This window comes from Bombyx mori, chromosome 3 (assembly GCF_030269925.1).
Source record: "Bombyx mori chromosome 3, ASM3026992v2".
In the NCBI taxonomy this organism is placed as follows: Eukaryota; Metazoa; Arthropoda; class Insecta; order Lepidoptera; family Bombycidae; genus Bombyx; species Bombyx mori.
The window spans coordinates 1,997,407-2,022,967 of NC_085109.1; the positions used below are offsets into that span (position 1 = coordinate 1,997,407).

At 37.2% G+C, this 25,561-nt stretch overlaps 2 protein-coding genes across 4 annotated transcripts in view; one reads left to right on the forward strand and one right to left on the reverse strand.

The window, feature by feature from the left end:
• Nucleotides 1-6,982, forward strand: part of LOC101743670 (sialin) — a 78,254-nt gene extending 71,272 nt beyond the window's left edge. The window contains exon 12 of the mRNA XM_038021329.2: nucleotides 175-6,982. Coding sequence (XP_037877257.1) covers nucleotides 175-351 — 177 coding nt within the window. The 3' untranslated portion in view covers nucleotides 352-6,982. The remainder of the gene's footprint in view (nucleotides 1-174) is intronic.
• Nucleotides 6,983-7,861: 879 nt separating this feature from the next.
• The window catches only part of LOC101736753 (zinc finger-containing ubiquitin peptidase 1), a 29,324-nt gene continuing 11,624 nt past the window's right edge, over nucleotides 7,862-25,561 (reverse strand). The window contains exons 10-16 of one of the 3 annotated variants that reach the window (XM_038020140.2): nucleotides 19,955-20,078; nucleotides 18,499-18,652; nucleotides 18,337-18,428; nucleotides 18,060-18,190; nucleotides 17,257-17,345; nucleotides 14,956-15,096; nucleotides 7,862-13,426 (exon numbers count right to left, since the gene is read on the reverse strand). In XM_038020140.2, coding sequence (XP_037876068.1) covers nucleotides 13,391-13,426; nucleotides 14,956-15,096; nucleotides 17,257-17,345; nucleotides 18,060-18,190; nucleotides 18,337-18,428; nucleotides 18,499-18,652; nucleotides 19,955-20,078 — 767 coding nt within the window. In that variant the 3' untranslated portion in view covers nucleotides 7,862-13,390. Of the gene's footprint in view, nucleotides 13,427-14,955; nucleotides 15,097-17,256; nucleotides 17,346-18,059; nucleotides 18,191-18,336; nucleotides 18,429-18,498; nucleotides 18,653-19,954; nucleotides 20,079-21,784; nucleotides 24,501-25,561 lie in introns of those variants that run through there. The other 2 variants (XM_062674955.1, XM_038020134.2) reach the window with 2 other exon arrangements.

Below are 25,561 nucleotides of genomic sequence, written 5' to 3' on the forward strand. Positions count from 1 at the left end.
GCATTACAAATTCTAATTAAATCAAATAAAATTAGCCATTATTTTTATTGTGTGATTTCTAAAAATAGTTGTACTTCTATAGTGTCGATTTCAGAAAAAAATATTTTAGACCTTATATTCAAATCAAGAGAGCTGAAATTCGCTAAAACTTAATACCAACAATAAAATCCACAGAATACGATCGAACAATGGAGGATAGTCTTCTATATATTATCCGGGACTTACATCGTTGGAGCCCTTTGCTTCGTACTCTTCGGCTCCGGGGAACTGCAGCCCTGGAACTCACCAAAGAAAATCAACGAAACCGAAGAGAAGAAAGAAGAGGAGCCTCTGAACGAGGAGAAAGTCTAAACAGGCGACGGTCAGACAGGGAATGACGTTAGTAAATAAAGACATCTGTCTGATTGTTTGTAAGTCTGTGGCACAGTAGGGCTGTCGCTACTGCACCGACTTCATTACTGGTAAGAGAACTTATCAAAATTGATTTTTTTATACGATAAATACATTTGTTCAATATCATTTCATTACGTGGGTTTTGTTGGGACATTGTTAAAATCATAGAACACTCAGCGCCATCTGATGGGGTTTTTGGGACTATGCGTGCTGCATAGATTCCCCGCAATGGACTCGGAGGGTAGATGACAATAGTATTTGATTTATTATTTAACATTTTAACAACCTGCGATATTAACGATAGTAAAACGTTCAAGTAAAATTAATCCAATAATATATGAGAATAGCAAAAACGTTTTTTTTTTAATTTTGAGTCACGCACGCCCCTAAAATGTTTTTACGGGATTATGTCGTGTTTATTTTAATTAAATGTTCGAATTCTTTAAAAATCATTACAAGCATATATAGTCTTTATTTACTAACGGACAAAAGTACAGTACCCGACGTTAAATATTGCACATCGACCTTTGGAAAGAGACAATCGGCTAACATCGGTTCTGTAGAGCGCTATCTCTGTTTTACGAACCTCTAACAGTCCTACCGCACTGTACCGCATAACAACGCCTGACAAACGTCACTTAGGCAGTGTGTGACAGAGATAGCGCTCTACATAACCGATGTTAGCCGATTGTCTCTTTCCAAAGGTCGACGTGCAATATTTATCGGCGGGTACTGTAAGAACTTTTATCATACTTACTGGAACTGTATTTACAAATGTTGCCATAAAATTGAGCTTACTACGACTAAAATACGAATTTATCGAGCTTACTAATGAATAGTCGAAAATGTAAGTGTTTATATAGAAATCGAAATCTATAGAAAAATTTGTATTTAAATATTAACCTGTCTGACAGACAATTAGTATTAAGTGTTGCCTCGTATTCGTATATTCTTATACTGTATTAATAATTTAAAAACAATAAATCATACACTTTTGTACATTCTTTTGTAAATAATATTTATTTTTGTGTGAGAATTTGGTGCTAATTTCTAATTACTATTCGATTTCTTAAACCTCCACCTCATTAAAAAAGTAAATTCTATAAGTTCTATATTTTAGCTTCCTCTTATCTCCGATTTCTGTTGCAAATTGCTTACATAAATATTTTCGAATTCATTACAGTATAACATTAGTTTAGATATTCAACTAGAAAAATCTTTGTAGTTTAGACGTTATCAATAAATATAGATCCAAATTCTCGCACTGATATTGACACGAGAAGAAAACGGCTTCGTCACACGTGTCCGTGTAGCGGGACACTAAGACGCTCCTTGTGTTATATAAATATAAAAAATAAAAATATTAAAAAAAAAAACTCAAAAAAAGGCTGTTAATGTAATTTTAAGTATTGTGATTTATTTATATGAATACGTAACGTATCGGCTCGCGCAAAGGACTCTGAATGATTTATTTAGTATAACGGCGTACCCGACATCCACATTCATATTGTGTGAAATTAGAAACGTGAGCACCCGTGAGCACACATGAGCACTCGTGAGCACACGTGCGCATTCGTTAGCACACTTCACGATGCATCTATACGAGTTTTCGAAACGACGGAAAAAACTTAAGCATTGGCTCGGTAACAAATTTGGCCTATCAGCACACCGAAGCCAGGAACCTTCTTGAAAAATATCTTGGAGCAGTTTGAATATAGTTCATTCCATATCAGTGCTTCTGTCGTAGTACTGCAGGACACCTCTGTCGCGGTGACCTTTAGCTAAGAAGTACAAATAAATCTACCGGAAGATGAATGTGGATGTTAGGGTCGCGGAGACGGCGTCAGGAGTTCGGAACCCGACTCATAATTTATAATGTCCTAATGTTAAAGGACAAGTCACAAGTATTAAGTCTTCGTTGGTACAATTCAATTTTGCATTTATACGTTCGTGTCGCCTGCGCTGGTATTAAAAGTTGATTCTGGTTTTTTTTTTTAAATATACCTCATTACCATTACGGAAGGCGTATCGGAGTAACTATTCCAGAAAAGTAAGACAGATCGAGCATGAGATTCGTAACGTTTTGGCTTTTTTAACGCTCCGCTTCGCACGCAATGTAAGACGAACAATTGACAGGAGAACGCTTGAGGTGTTCGCTATACAATGCGCGTCTACAAAATTCGCTTTTCAAATCTACGTTGTGACTGATAGTTGAGTTTTCGATGATTTTTTTTCTTTCTAATTTACCTTTTTTTTAAATATTTAGTCGCGGATATATTCAGTATACGCACATACACATATGTAATTTTATCATTTCGCATCCCCCTAATAACTTGAAGTACTTCATTATAACTAGTGCAGCGGTAGTTTTCACAAAAAAATCGATTCGTAATTGCCCCATTACTATTATTTTGTATATTTTATTTCAATATTGTAAAAAAAAGTAATAAAATTCAGTACATATACTCTCTTGGCTACCATGTAGTATTGCTCGCATTCCGAGCGGGGCGACCGCGCCTCTGTGTGCTTAGCGCGAGTTTTTTAACGTTCTCGATAGCGTAAAAGTTAACTCAAATTTGTATGGAGTGCGATCGTTTGCATACGTTTGCCGCTAGGGGCGCTGTTCCAACTGCATACAAAATTAGGTTAACTTTTACGCTATCGAGAACGTTAAGAAACTCGCACTAAGCATACTGAACTTCACAGCGCGTATAAAACCGAATCTGTTATATCTGCGTATGTACAGTGCTTTCACCGAATTATTAACACGTCGTTTATTCATTAATTAAATGCGTCATTGAATAGTATCAAAATAAATGTAGGCCGCAACTGTGACGTCACGTACATTAATAGCAACGCTAGTTTTAGTGCCTCTTAAAGAGAATTAAGTACAGTCGATGACAGTCGTGATTTTTGACATATGTGCGTGACGTCATAGTTCCATAAGTAGTTTTGCTCGTTCATTTCATGCGTTTGAAAAATTTGTCGCGGATTGAGAAATTAAAAAAAAAAAACAAAAAAACCTTCAGATTTAAATTTCAACCAAATATTTGTAAAATTATTTATCGAACAAAGAAAGAAAGGTTTCATTCGAAATAAACAATTCGTACAAAAACATACGGTAAAAACTTTAATTGGGACCAATATAATGAACAGCGAAATTACCGAATGAATGCACGTGTGAATTATATATTTTTTTTTTTTTTTTTAAATTGCATCCTCACATTCATGAATTATTTCGATATCTTTTTAACGTCAAAGCTGACGAGTAAAAATATTAACCATTTCGCTTTTAAGTAAAATATTTTACACACATGCATCGGTAAGATAGTTTTTTATTAATAAGAAATTAACGTAACGGATGTTTTTCATGACCTTAGTTAAGTTTTATTTTATTTAAGTATCTATTTATTTAATGCGACATCATTATGTTTAATGGAAATCTCGACCAGTGCTCTGTCGTGGCTCTATGGTTCTAATCCTTTCCGTTCATCCGTCATACACACAGACAAGGGATCTACCATAGACAATACTACACACTTTTTTAATGTACATACCTATACATTACGAATTTAAGGAAATAGATACATTTGAGAAACATAACGAGATAATTTTAAGTAATTTTAAAATTTCACATTTACTCAGTGTTGGCTTCAGACAATTTTAGTTTTGGATTTTAAGTTTTTATCTTGCATAAAGTACGATCATCTCCTCGGTTACAAACTGGAGTTACTTTGTCGGTATCACATTTTATTTATTTATTTATGATTTGTTATAATTATTCATTCGTAAACGTAGACCTGAAATTGCGATTATAATATTGAAATTTTAGCAATTGATGTCTTTATGTGTTAAAGCATCCACTGCGAAAGGTTTTTTTGTTAATTCCACTCCTATAAATTTTTAAGGATGGAAATCCAATATTTTCAAAGTAAAAAACATATTTGCATGTCATATTTAGTTACATATAAAATCACGTATACATACATACAATATTTATACATAGTTATCTATTTTATTTTTCCGCTAAAAGGGTGCTTAAAGAGTTGAAAGTTAAAACGGGAAGATTGTCACTTTTGAAAGAAAAAGCACAAAATTCATTATTAAAATTTAGGGAAAAACAATACAAATATAATCGCAGAAATGTCTTTTCAGCACAATACACTAATTTTTCCGTTCGAAACCGAACGGCTTGCTTTTACGTTAATTATAAATTAATATTAAATAATTATTAATTATAACATACAATTAAATACATTACCTCGAAATAAATACGTCACCCAGGTATAAGATTTCTATAAATATTCAGAATTGGTTCAGTAGGACCCTAGATTATCCAATGCAACAAAGGAATTTTTTTCATTATGTTTTATGGACTAAAGAGAGCCCTGGCTTCTTTGTAGGGTAGCTGCGTCGTCTAATATTCTACATTTAATATTAATCACACGCTTAATAATAGACTGACCTATTACGATTTAGGTCCAATGTAAGCAAACATAGATTTATTATAAATCCTTTATCTGCCAATCTCAGAATTTCTACGATTATTTTATATTCTAGACTAAAATAGTGCTATCTTTAACTCTTTTACTTGTGGAATTTTTGACAAGGCTTGTAAAGTAAACATGACAGTGACATAAACCATTTTGGGTCTGAGAGTCTGAGATTGTGACACAGTGATGCCAACTCCGGGGTTTTCCCCCCGAATTTAGGGGGAAAAAATCTATACAGGGATTTTTTTAGGGGGTGAAATTTTTTGGGGATATTTTTAGGGATAAAATGTTATATAGAAAAATACTTAAAAATACTAAATAACTATTGTTATTCACTAATTATTTATTATTTTTATTTATTTCTTTACTTATATTGTAGTGAATAAATACTTGGTCCGTCGTTGGGGAGTTTTGTTTTGAATTTAGTGGTTTTTGAAATTGCTTTAGGGGGAAAGTTTTCAAAGTTGGCGACACTGTTGTGACATTCGACTCGCGTTGTTGTTTTTAAATTAGAGTGATACATATAAGTTCGCATTATGTAAAAAAATCGCAGGTAAATCGTACTTAAATGAATTATAAGATTATGACCAATTTGATTATTAGGTCAGTTTGGTAGAAAATGTGACATTTATCATAATTACATTTTAGTATCAAAATTGCCTGATCAATTATTCTTACAATATTATTATATCGCTTAATATTTATCAGACTATTTTCGTTAAAGTAGAAATAATGAAATCTGACAAGTTTTTAATTACAAAAATATTTTGTTATTTCTCAACGATTTGCTTTTTTGATTTAGGTCAGTCTATTATTATCTATGAGCGTGCCATTTTGTAATTGACTAAATTATTTAACGACTAAAAAGTAGTTCCTAAACTGATGTCAGTATTGGAGATCTTTTTTTTGGCAATTAGATGTTTTTAGCATTTTTTAAATTGTGTTTAATTTATGAATTTATATATATATATATATATATAGTTCTAATTATGGTGGTTGCAGTCAATAACCTTATTAATTCTCATGTTTGAAACAGTATGAAATTTATTTATATCTTTATAAATTTGGTAGTAAGTTTATAAATTGCTTTTTAACTATATTTTGATGTGTATGAAAAGAAATTGCTCACTGACTCAATCTTATTGACTTCAACAAACTGAATATGCAATAAAATTTACAAAGTTACTTCAATTTCAAGTAAAGCTGTGACACTGAAACTTATTGTAGCTTATTGCAGCTGGCAACATTATTGATGTTTATAGATATTTCTGACGAATACAAGATTGCCAACACAAATGTATCGGATTAACGAATTTTTAGGATATGTATTTATATTATTATAAATCAGAATGTTGTATTGTGTTAGGATTCAATAGTTAAACCTTTGCACTCGAGAGGTTTACAATTAACACTTATTTTGGTGACAGAGTGTAGTCTCTCAAGTGTGACGTGTTAATAATGCAGACATTGTACATAATATACGTTTAATAATGTGGAAAACGTTATTTATAAAAAGACGTCATTTAAAGAACAAAATTTTGTGTATTTCACTTTGAATCTGTTTTTTTTATTTCGAGTCTTATATAGTTTGTGTTACTATATCAAATGCTAATAAGATGGAGACAGTCATTCCAAATATAAATGATCAAACTCATATAAATTGTATCTAATGTGAGTAATAGTTTTGCTCTACTGAAGAATTGTTTTATGAAATAATTTCTTATTGTTTTTAAGGCTATAAATTTTTTTCAGATCCAATATACTAATATCAACTTTTTTAAATATCTTCATAATATATATCTTGACGTATGTGGTAAACATTAGATTTCAAATTTTGACAATTTTGTTAACAACATTAGATTTGACGTAACAATTAAAATCTTTTTATGTGCCTTTCCTATAAATAAAAAAGAAGTCGAATGTATTTTCATAAATAAACGAATCTTGTTTTTAGATCAGCCCATATTTTTTAATCCGATATTCTAGTGTGTATGATTCCTCTTTAAGTAAACTGCATAAAAACATGTACACATGTTGTTAATGTATATGACAATGCTCTTGTGAAACTGTTTTGAAAAATAAAGAATTTACAAAAATGTGTTTTTTATTTACAACTAGGCGTCACCCTCGGCATAGGGAAGACATTCGGTCCCCACATTAAGGCAATACGCGACCGAGCCGCATTCCTACTCTGTCGACTCTACCCCATAATCTGTAAGCAAAGTAAATTGTATCTTTATAACAAGGTGTTACTCTACAAAACTTGCATAAGTCCCAACGTGGATCGTGGCCTATTCAAGTGTAGTGTTCGCTCACGCGGCCCGCATGCACATAAACTCATTCCAGTGTATTTAATCCCGTTTCTGCAGGATTGTCATTGGTGCACCGTGGTATGTGAGGAATATAGATCTTCATAACGACCTAAATCTAGTACGATAGTCCGGTAAGACTTAAGTAAGCGCCAGAAAGCTACTTCGACAAAGCGGCGGGACACGAAAACCCTCCTATTGTGGTCGCCGCTAATTACTTATCCGGCCGTGAGTGGGCAAAGCAAAGCCGCCGTCGCCCAAAAACTGTCTAGTCGGATTCCCCGGATCCACTCTCGGTGCTTTAAGCCTTTTCAAGCACCGTTCACCGTCCTTGTCGAACTCGTAGACTCCGACGCATGAGCTAGTCCATAGACACAACCACTGAGCTTCTCGCCGGATCTTCTCAGTGGGTCGCGATTCCAATCCGGCAGTAAATTCATTCGCGAAGCAGCTGCTCTTGAGTTGCCAGGTCTCCTTTGGAGGCGCTCGGGTAGCTGTTAGCAAATCCCACCCCTCCTGGCTGAGCCCTTACCCGCCCTGGTAAAACTGAAAAGGCCTCCGGGCCACCAGTAATACTTCCTTCATAAATAAAAACGAACTAAGAAAAAACAATTATTAAACCTGAAATTCTGGGTTCACGGCTGGGTACAAATGAAATATACTAAATCAGTAACTTACAATAGTTTATTGAGGAATCATTACATGCGATCACAGCCTAGCTGTCTCTATGAAGCGGTCGCTCCGTGCTGTGAGGCAGAGTGAACTTACAAAGTGTTACGTGCGCTTTACATCACCTCGGGAACGCACAATGAAAAACTCAATAAGACAAAATTACGCTTAAGCTAAAACAAAAAACAAACAAAATAGTGAAACTAACGTTTTTATTAGCACGATTTGATAATATCGAGAGAGCTGAAAGGGTATTTGGTTTAAGCGATATTTATCTTTTGTTATAATAAAGTGTTTTTATTTGGTATTAGACTTAACAGTTCGATGTTTTTAATTGAATTACAGTTAAGTTTACTCCATTCAAATGCGTGAAGAAGTTTTTTTTTTATGATATTTTTTCCAAATTGTAACCTTTAAATGGCTCTTCCGTAAAGTTGTAAAAATGTCGCCTAAGTTGAATAGCCTTTTGCCTCTCGACGTAGTAGCATCGTATGTGCGTTCCCAAAGCGTTCGTTTATAACGTGCCCGCGAACTAGGCGCTCGTCCTATCACAGTTTTTCGTCTATCACTGAACGACACCAGTGGAAAGCTAAATATGTTTTATACATTTCGGGAATTTTACACTACAACTTCGAAAACGTCCGTTTCGAACGAACGTTTCTTAATAAATGAACATTCAGCGCCATCTTGGTTTGAACAACGGAACTACTGTCGCAAATTATGTCAGATTTAAACTAATTTTATTCAAAATGTAGAGTTAATTTCTAAGTGGATGATCAGACTAGAATTTGATTCACTCTATATTTGCTTGCGACTGAAATGGATAAAACATATTTCACAAACTATAAATATTATATATGCAAAAGTGAAAATTCTCGCGTATTTATCTAAATATCACATGAATGAGTGAGTGGGTTTTTTAAAGACTAGTATTATTATTTTTCAAACATACATAAATCTAGATTTTTGTGTTTTTATTATTAATATTTTCATGTTATATTGAAACACAAATAACCGGCATCGATTTAACTAGCTACGACTAGATTTTTACCAGAAATCAGGAGGGTTCAATTTATGGCGAAGACAAAACACTTATACTCTATTCCAATTACGAAGTCCCTTTTGACATAGCTTAGAACGTAACTCTTTACGTTTCGCTTAATTTGAAATAATAATGATTTTTTTATTCATAGTCGTAAATCATCATTTAAAAAATACACAATCAATCTAAATCATTAGACAATTAATTCACACACACAATAACATAACACCTAATATCATCTGTCAAATAGGACTTCGTAATTGGAATAGATAAAAGGTGCAATTTTCTCGGCCGTTCGAGAAAGATTTTTTTTTATTTAGTTACTATAACCAGGTAGGGAATTGTCGATACAAATATTTTTATTGGAAATATATTTTATTTTCAAAATATCAATGTAAGTTAAGGGCGTTAGGGGTGATGTTTGAAGTTTAATTAATTACTCAAATATAAATTAGAAAGAATTTAAGAATTTCAGATAAGTCATCATTTACATTAGGTATACATTATTATTAAGTCAGCCGAGATCATAATGCACTCGACTATTTCATTTTCAAATCGATTAAGCATTTTATAAAACCCTTTTCTCCACAACAACTCTCAATATCAACAATTCTATAACAAACATTCAATTCCTCAATTTCTGGTAAATTTAGCTAATATTTTCAATTTATTTTTATACACGCTGTGTTTTATTGAAATATTTATACTGAAGCATGATTCTTGTACCGTGGTCATACCGATTTTATCAGATAAATCTAGAAGGAGTCTACGTGAAGTTAGTTTTTCATTAAAGTATAACATGAAATTAATATAATCGAATTTCGTCAAACTCTGGAGTGACCCTGAAAAGCTTGTGAATAAAATTTATTACATATACTGTAAAACCTCATAAAACTGTTTTATTTATACCAAAATTATTTGATTGATTCGCAAGCAAGCAAAAAACACTGTCTTCTGACGACATACTTTCGCTTGCTACACCCGTGTTTAAAATGTAATTAGTTTTTTTATATCAGAATTTGGGCGAGTGCTCAGAAACGTCAGTACTCCCCCTTTTAGATTTTTCCACCCGAAGAACTTCTTTCACATTATTATATAAAGAGAAAGAATCCGAATAAAGAGAAAGATTCTCAAGCCGTCAATTTTAATGACGTTATAATTTGTAGACGTTTATGTAAATGACAATGCATAATTGTAATTATGTAAAACTTTTCCTATTCAATAAGTCATTTTCGGGAGATTCCCATTTGCGGGGTGCGGCTTCACAGCAATCCAATTTGATCCCAATTTCAAAATTATTATTACGTCAATTCATTCAAACATGTTTTTAAAATATTAACAAGTTAGTTTAATAAATTTTAAATTTATTTCACACGAATTTAAAAAGTATTTTCAATAGTCAACATTATAATAAATATAATACATAACATTTTTTTTCTCACTTTTACGCATCACGCAAAACATGAGCGAGAAGAGAATAATTAATTACACAAATATTTTTAATTGCTCACAAAACAACATTACACGACACTAAAATTAATTTAATTACTAGTAAGTTAAACACATTTAATAATAAGGTTATTTTTAAAATTATCACAAATTAAAAACACATTCTTCGCTTATAAGCTTTTATCGTTTTAAAGATTTAAGAAAGATGTGTCTATTTAAAAAAAGTGAAAGTCCTAATTATTTAAATTAAAAAATATATACATATATATATAATGTCAAATTGAAAAATTTAATGTATGAAAAATGATATACTATTATGTCATTTTCATTTAAAACTAGATAATAAATAATAATCATTAGTTGGTAACTCATATTACAATTGGCAAGGTCCTCCAATAAATATATTTGAAATAAATAACAAATAAACAGTTACGTCATGAAATTCAATTAAAATTTGTAAAATATATTATGTAATAGGCAAAATACTTATAGCAGATTCACATTTATAATGTAAATATGAAACATGTTCAATTGTATATTTTTTTAAATAAATTAAAATTAAATAGTAATTAGAATAAAATAGAAAATACCGTAAAGGCTTTACCGTCTGTTTGTTTGTTTAACAATAAACCGAACACAATTATTCTGTCAAGATTTTTATTTTTTTATGTTATAGTTCAGTCTAGATATTGTTTTTGGAAATATTTTTTTTGTGAATTGTGTGTGTTTTAATTATTAATCATTTTAATATTCAATGTTATATTTGAGTCGACTATTATCAAAGCCGGCAATGTGACTTTTGGACAATTATTGGTAAATCAGAAAAACGAATTATTGACTTTGTATTCCATTGGCAGTCACAAAACTCTTCTGAACGACATCTTAGATAAATAACAGGTTAAGTATTAACCTTTATTTAATGCAGGTTTTGAACCGTATTCTTTGAAGGAGACGATTATATTCAAATCAATCTGTATTGACATATCAATAACATTTTTTTGTCCAAATGCACAGATTGCCACCTTTGATAATAGACGACTCATTTATGGTTCGTATTTCGCGTTTATTATTTTCTCTCTCATTATATTCCAACGTTACGAATACTATTTCTTGATCAAGAAAGAAATTAAGTCAAGTTATACCCAAAAAATTATATGTCACATAACAATCATGCAATACATTGACTCATTCCTTTTTGATCATGACATGTTGAAAAGAAAAATAATAATAATTGACAACCCTACAGCTCTACTGTAGCCACTAAATAAGAAAGAGAATAGGTCGTCAAATAGAAAATGCCATTGTTTGCCTGTTTATATATATGTGTAGATATTTTTTTTTATGTGTTTGTAGATTGTTAAAGCCATCCAGAAGATCTATCTATAGTGGGCGCTAATCCGGCAATAAAATTTTATTATAAGGAAGTTCAGAAACCACAGTTTTACATATATTGCTGCTGTATATACATTAGATGCTATTTAACTATGTACATATTTATTTGTTTTTGATAAAATCCCATTATAATAATTTATTACTTAAAATATTATTGATTTTATTTTTAAATAAAGCACAGTGAATATATATATTATATATTTTTGAAACGGGCGGATTATTTTGCATATTAGCGGTTTCTATCGAAGTGATAAATTTTGAGAGTTAGACATTTTGAATGTTGCAATTCGACGCTGGCAACACATTCGTGTTTAGTTGTTAATGATGGTCACACCGGAGTGATATAATCTGTGCCCAGTTCTAGAAGTTTTGTCGTCGATTTTGAATTGGAATAGGTCCATACACAAGCTTAGCTTGATATTAAGAGATTAGCAAAGGTCAAGGGAGGCATGATTTCAAAGTCCAGCCAAATAGAAAACTGGTACTAATTCATATGAGCTCATAACACACATCATATGGAATTCATACCTCAAATAGAATGTGATCTCAACTAATATTAGCGCTTATGTCAAGGTAATTTTGCAACATATATAGACTGCGGTAACCACTTAACAACAGATGATCCGTGAGCATTAGCTCTTTCCATATATTAAAAGTTATTTGACTTTTTTCAATCTTATTAATTTACATACATAATTTCACCTGTATAATTAGTTCCTTTGCTTATTTTATACAATTGAAAGGCAATGTCATGAAAGCTTACATTTTCTTATTACTATTTATTAACTTTTTTGTTTGTTTCATAGTTAATGTTTTTTTTTTGTTAATTAAAAATAAAATACGCATTGTTTAAATAAATAGACTTAATCAAATAACTTGATAGTTCTTTAGTGACAAAAGATGAATGCGTTATTGTTAATGCTATTTTGGATTGGCGGATTAAATCGTTGCTTCAATAAGTTATCAAACCCTGGGCTGCCAAGTTCATGGAATTCATTTTTTTTAGCACAGCGCGCAATGTAACACAAACAACTGATATGACGCGTGGGGTCGACGACCTTACGTTTACGAACTAAATTAAATTACAAATATTTCTTGATATTAAACGAGTATATTGTGTTTTTTTTGGATTTTTTTTTCATAGGCTCCATCCATAAATTGTTTTTTGAAAGTGAATTCTTTTGTAACCTAATTATGAATTGAAACTCGGTTAAAGAAAAATAGTTACACTAAAAATTATCGACGCACCAGAGAACCTCCTTGTCGAAGTCGGTTGACGAAGATCGAAGAACATATTATTAAGTGCACGAATTAAATATCTTTTAGATATTGGGTTTGATTTCTTTTTTGAAATTTCAAAACCATACATATTATGTTCATTGCAAATATTTGCGAGTAGGCTGACGTGCTCTATGATGGCAGGTGGTTGTCGGAGCCCAAGGACAGGTGCAGACGGACATTAGACATCAGGCGAGCTGTCAGCCTGTCCACTTAATTCGAAGCGTGACCGTAAAAGAAACATTATAACTAATTGGAATTGACGTTAAAGTAATTAATTGACCAAACGGTATGAGGTGGGAGTGGGGTATGACGTCACGGCGCTGTGCGACTGTACCAAGGCAACTTGCGGTCCCCGAGCCGCATTACGGGATGCGCACCGACTGCAGCACCTTGCTGGCCTGCGGACACACAAACAGCATAATAATTTAGCTCTAAATTTATTATTGTTGTACATATTTAAAAATATATATATTAGGAACTTTCATCAAACCCTAAAAGGTTTCATTCGTTAGAACACATACAAATAAAAATGCATTTTTAGTTTTCAAGTCGGTGGTGGGACGTCTTGTGAGCCCGCACGGGTCGTTAGTGTTACGGGGTGGATTCAGGAGCACTTTTAAAAACAGGAAACTGTGACTGACACAGTTTATTTTATAAAAGATATCGTGGAAACGATATGTGTTTCCGCTGCTCAAGCTAATTCTGTTGTGCCGCAATTTAGCAATAAATCGTTTTTGTATAGAGACGATGCATTCAGGAATGCCTTACCTATAGTAGAATTATTTTTTCCGTGCAGTTTGGGTCATAAAAAATCGGAGCGGCGAAGCGAGTATTTCGCTCTCTCTTCCACTCACGAGCCTTATGGACGGGCATAGTGATGCGCATTATTGTTGTCGATAAGCGTTATCGATAGTGTATTTAGTTTTGTGGTCATTTTATGGGTTAGTGATAAAAATGAAAGAAAAAATCACTAATCGAACACTTACACCACATATCGCCGCAGCAAGTTAACGAGAACGGCAGAAATTAACACTTTGTAACTTTTCGGAATCTATTCTTATTTCAGTGAATTTTTTTAACACATTGTTGATAACAACAAGTGCAAATATTATTTTGAATAAATTCTGCCGTTTTGATACAAAACAAAGGAGTAGCCATTGTGTCACTAAAGAAATTCAGAGAAAAAATGCATAAAAACACATTTCTCTTCGACATAATGTACTATAATTTGCAGGTAAGTACAAATGACTCATAACATAACAATGTCTCACCACCCTTCGTATACCACCCCGCCGCCGTGTACCTGCCTTCGATGACTCATTTGTTTTTATCGATAATGGTGTGCGCCCGCGCAACATGTTCACCGCCCTAGCCGGGCTATGTTTTATGACCCAAACTGCACGAACAAAATAATTCTACTATAGTCTGTATTATTATTTATATTGCGTTACTATTGAGGGGCATATGTAATAGTACTACCGCCCTACCTTTTCGGCCGTGACGCTGTCGTGCGCTTTGATTTGAAGGGGGGGCGGCCATTATTACAATTCAACTGAGATTTAGACTTATATATGAAGATTTAACATTGGTTGTTTCGTCTATGGTATTGGGATTCGTAAGGTCGGTAAAGTAGAGTGAGCTCTCCCCGACCGGTCATCGTTCTCGTCGAACCCGTCGCTTGCAACGATGGACTCGACGAGTAAATTAACCCTCAGATACAGCCCACTGAGTTTCTCAGCGGATCTTCTCAGTGGGTCGCGTTTCCGATCCGGTGGTAGATTCTGCGAAGCACGGCCCTTGCTAGGGTTTGTGTTACCAACGTCGTCAGGTTTGAGCCCTGTGAGCTCACCTACTAGTTAAGGTTACGCTGAAATAACCTCTCAAGGCTATCATCAGCTTAGGTAGGAAAAAAAAACCTCTCCCCTACCTCGTACTCCTCGTCGCTGGCCATGAGCCCAGTGACGCACAGCAGCTGGTACTGGCGCGCCCGCAGCGCCGGGGAGCCCCGCCGCAGCAGCCGCAGCGCCGTGCTGCACGACGCCGTGCTGCCGCACAGCACTTGCCGCACCTGACACACAACACACACACAGCGCCGTCTAGTGACGAGAATATAGCGCCATCTAGCGACCAGGGGCGGACTAGACAAGGATATAGCCCCATCTAGTGACTAAGGGAAGACTAGGCCAGATATATATATATATTTTTTTATTGCTTAGATTGGTGGACGAGGTCACAGCCCACCTGGTGTTAAGTGGTTACTGGATCCTATAGATATTTACGACGTAAATACGCCACCCACCTTGAGATATCAGTTCTAAGGTCTCAAGTATAGTTACAACGGCTGCCCCGCCCTTCAAAGCGAAACGCATTACTGATTCACGGCAGAAATAGCATCATCTAGTAATACAGGAAGGACTAAGCCAGATATAGCGCCATCTAGTGATTAGGGGAGGACTAGGCCAGATATGGCGCCATCTAGTGATGAAGGGAGGACTAGGCCAGATATAGCGCCATCTAGTGATGAGGGGAGGACTAGGCGAGATATAGCTCCATCTAGGCCAGATATAGGGCCATCTAGTAAAGGAGAGGGCGTACGAAGACGAAGCATTGAGTCAAGCTGAGATAGATCGAGTCAAGCTTAGTTTAAGGGGAATTTCAAAATGCCAGATCGTTACCCTTAAGACATGAGGTCGGGTTGTAGTCTAGTCGCCAATGGTAAGCTGCACCGTTCATCGCATAGTGTTGTGAAGGGTGAAACTCAATGAGCGCTGTTTTAATGAACGCGCCGGAATGGAGCTCAACTGTCAACCTGATCACATGTCATGAGGCGCCCTTCTGTTTTTTACCGTGTTTTCGGAAACTCATAAAAATGCTCCAACGTTACATTTAATTGCATTCATTAAGTTATGTACTTGTGTGGAGTTAAATTAAAGGATTGATAAGTTACGGTGTTTGCTTACTACACTTTTACAAGCGTGTCCGAAGAATAAATAATCATTACATGTGAATTCTAAGCTGAGAACATCTTATATAAACTTTTGAAGCGGTTGAAATAGTTGCGTAATATTTTAGCGGTTCCAAAGTAGTTTCTTTTTGTTTTTTATTAACTTTTGTAATTGTTGTACACAGCATCACGCAGACCGCAGGGGAAAAAATTAGAGCAAGTTATGTCAATCGCGAATTGTTTTGTTCGCCAATCGAATTTCGTAAAACTTCAACTCTTACTGAGAATTATAGAAGTAACTAAAATTAGACTAAAAAGTCAAGTTACCGTAGGCCGTAATAAAATTGTGAAAAGGACTGAAGTTCTCGAAGACAACAATAGATTACCACTTTAATATGACTGGAGCACAAATTTTAGCTGAAATAATTGTATTCTGAGCGGGCGAGAGCCGGCAATGTATCACTAATTATTATTGTTGTTATATTGCTTGCTTGGCGGCGCATTAGTTGAAGCCTATGATCGAGGCAGTGGTATACTACACGCATCACATCGGGTAGACGTGTCTTCAGTACCTCTACCTATGCGTTTAGTACCTCTAGATTGCTTTTTTATTAGGAACAAATCACGCACGGTAATCCGGGCCTAATTCAAGATTCCCTGTGTGTACCAGAGACTGACAAACATACCGTTACGCCGGTAAGAGTAACGCCATCTATCGGCGAATAGCCGAAACAAACCTCAAAGGATCTAACACCTATAACGCTCGAAAAGTACAGCGCCATCTATTATCAGATATCGGAAACACACAATACTAGATTTTTGTAGAGTATTCTCGACGATTCTAGGTATTTCGTCTCGACTTTAAAAGCGTTGCGAAATGCGAACGCATCACCTGAAGCGAAGCGGAAGAAGCGAATTGAGAATTTTAAAGTGTTCTAAGTGAAAGTTACACTTTGGTGGAACATTTATTTATCCCGAACCCCAGCGCGTAATGATACTTATATACGTTTAAAATATACATACATATATAGATAATGAACACCGAGACAAAGATCAAACAAAGCGGTTCGTCACACGAACGTTTGCCCGATGTGGAAATCGAACCCACGACCCTCGGCGCAAATCAGGGCCGCTAATAACTGCACCATTGAGTCAGTAAATATATTTAAACGTAAAAGTATGTCGGTCTCTGGTGTCCATAGTACAGGGGTCATAGTTAAGAGCCAGATGAGCGAGTGTGACTTTGTGGTTATTTATTTATTTATTAGGTATTTATTGTATTACCTGGGAGGGCGAGTGAGAGGGATCCAGCACGAGTAGCGTCGCTTTACCGTCCTTGTGTTTCTCGTAACCGATTATAGTCCGGGAGTGACCTGGGAAAAAACAACACTTTTTAGTCTAAGCGGTTGGCGGAGGTGCGAGCGGGGAGGTGCGAATGAGATGGTGCGAACGAGGAGGTCCGAGCGGGGAGGTGCGAACGGGGAGGTGCGAACGAGGTGCGAGCAGGGAGGTGCGAACGAGGAGGTGCGAGCGGGGAGGTGCGAATGAGGAGGTGCGAGCGGGGAGGTGCGAACGAGGAGGTGCGAGCGGGGAGGTGCGAACGAGGAGGTGCGAATGAGGAGGTGCGAACGAGGAGGTGCGAACGAGGAGGTGCGAACGAGGAGGTGCGAACGAGGAGGTGCGAACGAGGAGGTGCGAGCGCGGAGGTGCGAATGAGGAGGTGCGAGCGGGGAGGTGCGAATGAGGAGGTGCGAACGGGGAGGTGCGAACGAGGTGCGAGCAGGGAGGTGCGAACGAGGAGGTGCGAGCGGGGAGGTGCGAATGAGGAGGTGCGAGCGGGGAGGTGCGAACGAGGAGGTGCGAGCGGGGAGGTGCGAACGAGGAGGTGCGAATGAGGAGGTGCGAACGAGGAGGTGCGAACGAGGAGGTGCGAGCGGGGAGGTGCGAATGAGGTGTGAACGAGGAGGTGCGAACGGGGAGGTGCGAATGAGGAGGTGCGAGCGGGGAGGTGCGAATGAGGAGGTGCGAACGAGGAGGTTCGTGCGGGGAGGTGCGAGCGAGGAGGTGCGAGCGGGAAGGCGGCGTACCTTGGTGCTGCAGGTAGAGCGGCGGCTTGAAGGCGGCGGGCTGGTCCCGGAAGTACTGCAGCACCCAGTCAAACAGCGCGGGGTGCCCGCCGTCTGCGCCCGTTGGCCGGTGGAAATCGATCAGCTGGCATCTGGGGACAGGAGGGAGGTGAGCTCACGGACTCAACCTTAAAGAGTTTGCTAACACTGGCCCTAGCAAGAGCAGTGCTTCGCAGAATCTATCACCGCACCGTACAGTTTCTCTTTGAATTCCCCTAACGCTAAATATCTGGGTTACCTTATCCTGAGCGAGGACAGCACCGTGACCACTTCGCAGGCGCCGATCCACTTGCGCGTGTTGTACAGCCTCGAGCCCAGCTGCTCCGAGCCCTGCACACACAAGGGGCAGCGGTCAGCGGGGGGCGCGGGGGTGCGGGGGGCGCGGGCTGTGCGGCGTCACCTGGGTGTCGAAGCCCCGCTGCCAGGCCCTCTCCACTAGCAGCTGCAGCCGCGGCAGGGAGGGCACGCACTCGCACTCCCTCTCGTTATTGCACTTCAGCAGCGGAGCGTACTGAGGGTTCTTCATCAGGGACGACACCAGCATTTGCATGTTCCTGTATTGCGAGGGTATCTTGTGAGACGGTATGCCTCTTGCACGATCAACATTGAAGGCAATTGTTTCCAAAATGCTTAACAAACTAGTGAGATATATACGTAGAGACATGATAGTTCGGTTGCGAACTCAACCACTGTTTGCATATTACTAGTCTGCTGGCTATTCACGAATGAAATCTGATGAAATTTTGTCACAACTGATGTGATTATATCGTGGACGTGTTGCGAACCCACGAGGGAGGATACCGCTGCAAAGTTCGAAACGGTCATGCGTTTCGGTTCAAAGGGACCTCACGTCTCAAGGTAAATGGTCGCATTGACGTTGTAATGTTTATGAGCTGTGACAACCGCTGCACGGTGAGCGGACCGCGAGCTCGTTACAACATAACAAATATTGTCAAAGATTAACTGGAACGTATAGAATCTTCTTTAATTTGTGTTCACCTAATGCTAGGTCTCTTCATATGCACCGCATTCTCTTCGGTCTGTTACTTTTCGCATCCAGTCCCCACCAGCTATTTTAAACAGTTCCTCGATCCAATTCGTTGTTTATCCGCCCATGTTACGACGTCCAGTACGAGGTCTCCACTCTAGTACTTTTTGTGCCCCATCGATTGTGAGTGTGACAGCATATAGGGCCGGCTCCGGTTTCTCCGAGCAATCTCTTTGGCTATATCCGTCAAACCAGTTCTTCTGGCGATTTCGGTGTTGCACACTCTAACCCGTAGAGAAATGCCTAACATAGTCCCTCGAATGGCTCTTTGCGTGACTTGTATCTCGGTCATAATTTTCTTTGTGATTTTTATTGCTTAGATGGGTGGAAGAGCTCACAGCCTATCTGGTGTTAAGTGGTTACTGGAGCCCATAGATATCTACAACGTTAATTCGCCACCCACCTTGAGATATAAGTTCTAAGGTCTCAGTATAGTTACAACGGCTGCTCCGCCCTTCAAGCCGAAACGCATTACTGCCTCACGGCAGAAACAGGCAGGGTGGTGGTACCTACCGGTGCGGACTCACGAGAGGTCCTAACACCAGTAATTACGCATATTATAATTTTGCAGATTTGATTTTTATTACACAATGTTATTCCTTGACCGTGGAAGTCAATCGTGAACATTTGTTAAGAACGTATTTCATTAGAAAATTGGTACCCGCCTGCGGGATTCAAACACCGTTGCATCGCTAGATACGAATGCACCGGACGTCTTATCCTTACGACGACTTCAAATGCCCACGACGTCAATGTCTCGGCCCCGTAAATACCATCACAGGAAGAACTATTTGTGGTGAAGTATTACCTGTAGCCGCAGCCCCAGCCGCGGTCCCCGTACGTGCTCGCGTAGTGGTCCACGGCGCTGCACAGGTACGTCTTCACTATACTAGGGTTGTGAGCGTTTAGTTGAGCTATCCGTTCTAAGAGACCTGCAAGGAAATAGAAAAATTAGACAAGATTCTTAACCATTAATTTATTAGTAACAAAGAATTACAGCAAATAAATCGATTAGTGTCTTAAAAATCGATTCGTTATCTATTTATTTAATATGTATTTTGTAATCTATATATTAATAAGTGCAACAAAAACTTTGTGCCCTTTTTACGAAAATTGCGCGGAAGGAGGAGTATGAAATTTCCCACATTTATAGAGAATATAAAGATGGAGCGCAGAATGTTAATTTTTTTTTTAAATTATGCATAAAAAATGCAATAAATATTTAAAAAAACATTACACACAACTACCATGTATTTAATTTATTATTTGTCTATAAATACCTACTTTTTATATTTTTATGTGTAAAAAAGTAGTATTATAATTTTAAATTTATATAAATATTCGTTTTTTAATCGGCAAGTACACGGTAGGTAATTTCTTTCCTTAGAAGGTTCTTGAATCCACCTGGGTTATGTCTGGTAAAGACCACTCTTAGAGCTGTTTTTTGTTAGTTTTTTTTTTATTGCTTTGTTGGGTGGACGAGCTCACAGCCCGCCTGGTGTTAAATGGTTACTGGAGCCCATAGACATCTACAGCGTAAATGTGCCGCCTACCTTGAGATATAAGTTCTAAGGTCTCTCAGTATAGTTACAATGGCTGCCCTACCCTTGAAGCCGAAACGCATTACTGCTTCACGGCAGAAATAGGCAGGGTGGTGGTACTTACCCGTGCTGACTCACAACAGGTACTGCCACCAGTATAAATATATAAAAAAATTGTTATTTTTTATTTGCAGTTTTTTTGTTTTTTTTTTCTCTTATTTTTAATTACAATCTATATATTTATTTTATTATTTAATAAATACATTTCAGCATCTGATGACTTGACAACCGCTCTTATGCAAGTTTTGTTCACACCCAAAAGGGTGAATTCAATAATTCGTTCATTTTTCTATTTAAGTTCAGCGTTAATGTATGTAGATATTATGCAGTGGTGTGAACCTAATAAACAAGAAAAACAAGCTGCTCATCATATATTTTATATTTAATGCTACGTAATTGATTTGATTTTATGTTGGTATATAATATAGCACACCCTACTCTACCTTATATTTTGAACAACTCACTCATACACAATTACTTTCTGTTTGAAAATAAAAGTTGGAGCATTTCAATTTTTTATTTATTTAGTCCGGGCGCTTTAGGCCCGGCCCGCGAATACTACTCTGACATAATCAGAGCCCTTGTTTATTTATTTTTAGGATTAATAACGGAACCAGGAATTTTTTATTTATTTTGCATAAAGTTTTGCAATACTATATAAACTTAGTATAGCAGCTATACCAATATTTATATACCTGTTTTACCTTTTTCTAACTTTTTATGAGCTTGTTTTGACGTTCGACGAATTGAACTTTGGATAATTTTGAGTGATAGCTACGAATTACAATTCACAGTCTCCCTTACGTTGAGTCACGGGTGAAGTGAACTGCAGACAGAAACTAAGAACCGCATATCGATAGACACAGATCTCAGTGGGTCGCTATTTCAATCCGGTGGTATATTCAGCGAAGCATTGTTCTTGCTAGTGTTAGCAAATTCTTACAGGGAGCCCTGGGATTTATCTAACCGTCCACGTGAAGCTGGAATATCTTTTTAGGTTACCAGCAAATAGGTAGGAAAAAATGACACTCGGGGACTGCTGCGGTAAAGCTATTGCATAGCATTTTTTATTAGCTTATGCAATTATAATTTCACAATAATTTAATATTAAATTAAATTAAATTAAATTAGCCTTTATTGCTGTTATAGCTTAACTTATTTAACTAAACATAAAATGTTAACAATAGAGGTAAGAAAACTATAAAATTAACTTATACTAAAACATATCTCGGCATTCGGCTTATCTCTCCTCTTAACAGCTTGTCTTTCGACAAAGGCCTCCTCTAAGGATTTCCATTTGCTTCTGTCCTTTGCTGTACGTAACCATCCTGGCCCAGCTACTTGCTTCAAGTCGTCTTCCCATCGCTTCGGCTGTCTTCCTCTGATTCTTTTGTTTTCTCTAGGGTACCATTCCGTTATTATTCTGGTCCATTTTTCTTTTTTTTCTCTCATCATATGTCCCGTCCAGCGCCATTTTAATTTTCTGCATATTGATTGAACTTTTCCAAATTTAGTCTCTCCTTTGATCTTTTTTAGTTCTATTTTATCCCTTCTTCTTACTCCCAATACGCTTCTCTCTATCCCATTCTGACATATATTCAATTTATTTTGTTGTTTTTCAGTTAAGGCCCATGTCTGGCATCCGTATGTAAGACATGGCAGTATGCAAACATTGAAGACTTTTCGTTTCTCCGCCATAGGCATTTCCTTATTTTTCATTACTTCACTCAATGACCAAAATTTCTTCCAAGTGTTTGCTATTCTTCTTTCTATTTCTTTCTGCATGCTCTCTGTCGGTGATACTAATTGGCCCAGATAGACGTATTCACTTACGTATTCTAACTCTTGATTGTTAACTGCAATAGCGTTTTTTTGTGAGGAATTGCTCATTACTTTTGTCTTTGTTATATTCATAGTAAGCCCTGCATTTGCACTTTCATCTGCTAATTGTTGTAGCATTCTTTCCAAAATCATCGGGCATTCGGAGAAAAGTATTAAATCATCAGCGAATCTCAAATGACTCAGTTTGTCTCCGTTCACGTTAAGTCCGAAATTATCCCAATCCAGTTTCCTAAAGATCAACTCCAACACTGCTGAGAATATTTTCGGCGAAATAGGATCACCTTGACGGACGCCTCTTTCTATTGGGAACTCTTCACCTAATTTTTCAAGTTTTATTTGTGCTGTGCTTTTCCCATAAATATTTTTTAGGATACGTATGTACTTTTTATGGACCCCTTGTTGTTCTAATGATTCCCATATGTAGTGGTGTTCCAAGGAATCAAACGCCTTGTTGAAATCTACAAAACCCAAATAATATGTTTTGTTGTATTCTCTATATTTCTGAAGTATCTGGCGTAGGACGTGTATGTGGTCAATGGTCGAGAAATTGCTCCTAAATCCAGCTTGCTCTTTTGGCTGGTTTTCGTCAAGGGTAATAGTTAGTCTAAACAATAGTATTTTAGAAAAGATCTTGTATATATTAGACATTAAGCTTATTGGCCTATAATTGTTAATGTCTCTTTTGTCTCCTTTTTTGTGCAACAAAACTATCACTGATTTCACCCAGTCTTCTGGGATGACTTCTGCTGTTATTATTTCGTTAAACAAATTGGTTAGTTTAGGGACTATTACCGGCATGAATGTTTTGAGAAGTTCATTGGTAATTTGATCAAGACCGGGCGCTTTTTCTAACTTCTGCGTAGTGATAGCTCTTTCTGTTTCTTCTTTTAGAATAGGTGGTATAGGTTCAGTATCTTGCATGTCTTCTGTCGTAGTCGTGGCAGGTTTATTATTTTTGCTTGTGTACAACTCCTTATAGTATTGCGTAGCAATATTTAATATTTCTGATCTTTTTGTAGTACTTCTTCCTTGTCTGTCCTTAATATTTGGCATCCAATTCTTTTTCGATTCTAGTTCTTTAAACGCTTTCTTCACTCCGCCTGTTTTCTTAATATGATATTGGAAAGTATTTGCCCTTTTTTGTTTTCTGTCTTTCCTGATATTTTTGTTGATATTTTTACTTATTTCTGCGATCTCTTTTCGTGTTTCTTTGTCTTTATTGCCTTGTAAAAGCAATTTTCTTTCTTTAAGTAATATAATAGTTTCGGTAGATAGTATGGATTTATTATTTGTAGAGACTTTTCGAGCAACAGTTTTGAGAGTATTTACAAAGTAGCAGTATGTCGCCTCAATTGCTTTATTGTATTCTTTTTGTTCTCTTCTCTCTAGAAATTCTTTTAAATTGTTCATTATCTCTAAGTTATTTTTAATGTCCACATAGGGAGTCAATCCAGTTTGCAGCCTTCGACTTTTTTTTGTATGTGACGATCGTAACGTTGCACGTATCATTTTATGGTCCGAATTAAAATTTAAATTATGTAAAACTGATAGATCTTTAAAAACTTTTGGTTTATTAGTCATAATGTAGTCGATTTCATTTTTAAAGAGTCCATTTGGGGAGGTCCACGTCCATTTCTTATTCTTTTTCTTTTTAAAGAAACTATTCAAGATACTTAGTTTGTTTTCTAAACCGAAGTTAACCAAATGTTGTCCGTTTTTGCTCCTATTGCCATTGCCATATCTTCCTACAATGTACTCTTCGCCACTACGACATTCCCCAATTTGTCCATTAAAATCACCCATTATTATTAAATTTTTGTGAGCTGTATCAACAGTACTTTGTAATTTTTGGTAGAATTCCTCTATTTTGTTTGTGTCTTGTTTTTTATCTGCTTCAGTTGGCGAGTAAACCTGAATAATTGACCATAATTCGTCTCTGCTTTTTTTTTTTTTTTTTTTTTTTTTTTTATGATTGAAGGATTACTGGTGGCCCGGAGGCCTTTCCAGTTTCACCAGGACAGGTGGGCGAGCAAAGGCTCAGCCAGGAGGGGTGGGAATTGCTAACAGCTACCCGAGCGCCTCCGAAGGAGACCTAACAGCTCAAGAGCAGCTGCTTCGCGAATGAATCTACTACCGGATCGGAATCGCGACCCGCTGAGAAGATCCGGCGAGAAACTCAGCGAGCTGATTCATGGGTTAGGTTGCACGGCGAACTCTTTGTCGAGTTCGACGAGTACGGTTACCGAGGTCCCTAAGCCTGCTCCTAGAGCTGAAGGCGTCTAGTGCGAAGGTTATTGGATCTGATGGATCCGTAAGGACGTGTCTAGGGCGTCGACGGTGACTGGCTCCTGCATGATCAGGATTCGGGGAGTAGTCAGCGGCGGCTACGATAAGGCGATTATCATGACGCATAGCCTTATCGAAGTACCGTTCCGACGCTGACTTCATGTATTTCTGTATAGATTCGAGGCCCAGGTCGTCGTGTAGGTCAACGTTCCTCACGAACCACGGAGCTCCGACGGCTAACCTGCAAAAGCGGGATTGTAGAGATTGAAGGGTGTCTATGTGCGTGCGGGCCGCGTGAGCGAACACCACACTCGCGTAAGTCATGACGGGCCTTATGCAAGTTTTGTAAAGTGTCACCTTGTTCCGAAGGGACATTTTACTCCGCTTACAAATCATGGGGTAGAGTCTACCGAGAATAAACGCGGCACGGTCACGGACTGATTTTATATGCGGGCGGAATGTCATCGATGCATCCAGGGTAACGCCCAGGTACTTGACCTTCCTGGCCCAGGGTATGGATTGACTAAAGAGAGTAATCGGGGGTGTGAGATTCCTCCTCCTAATACGGGAGGAAATCCGTGTGGAGCTTCCCCTCTGAAAGAGCACCGCAGTACTTTTCGCTGGGTTGATGTCTATGCGCCATTTTCGGAACCACTGTCCTAGGGCTAGGGCTGCGCTCTGAAGCT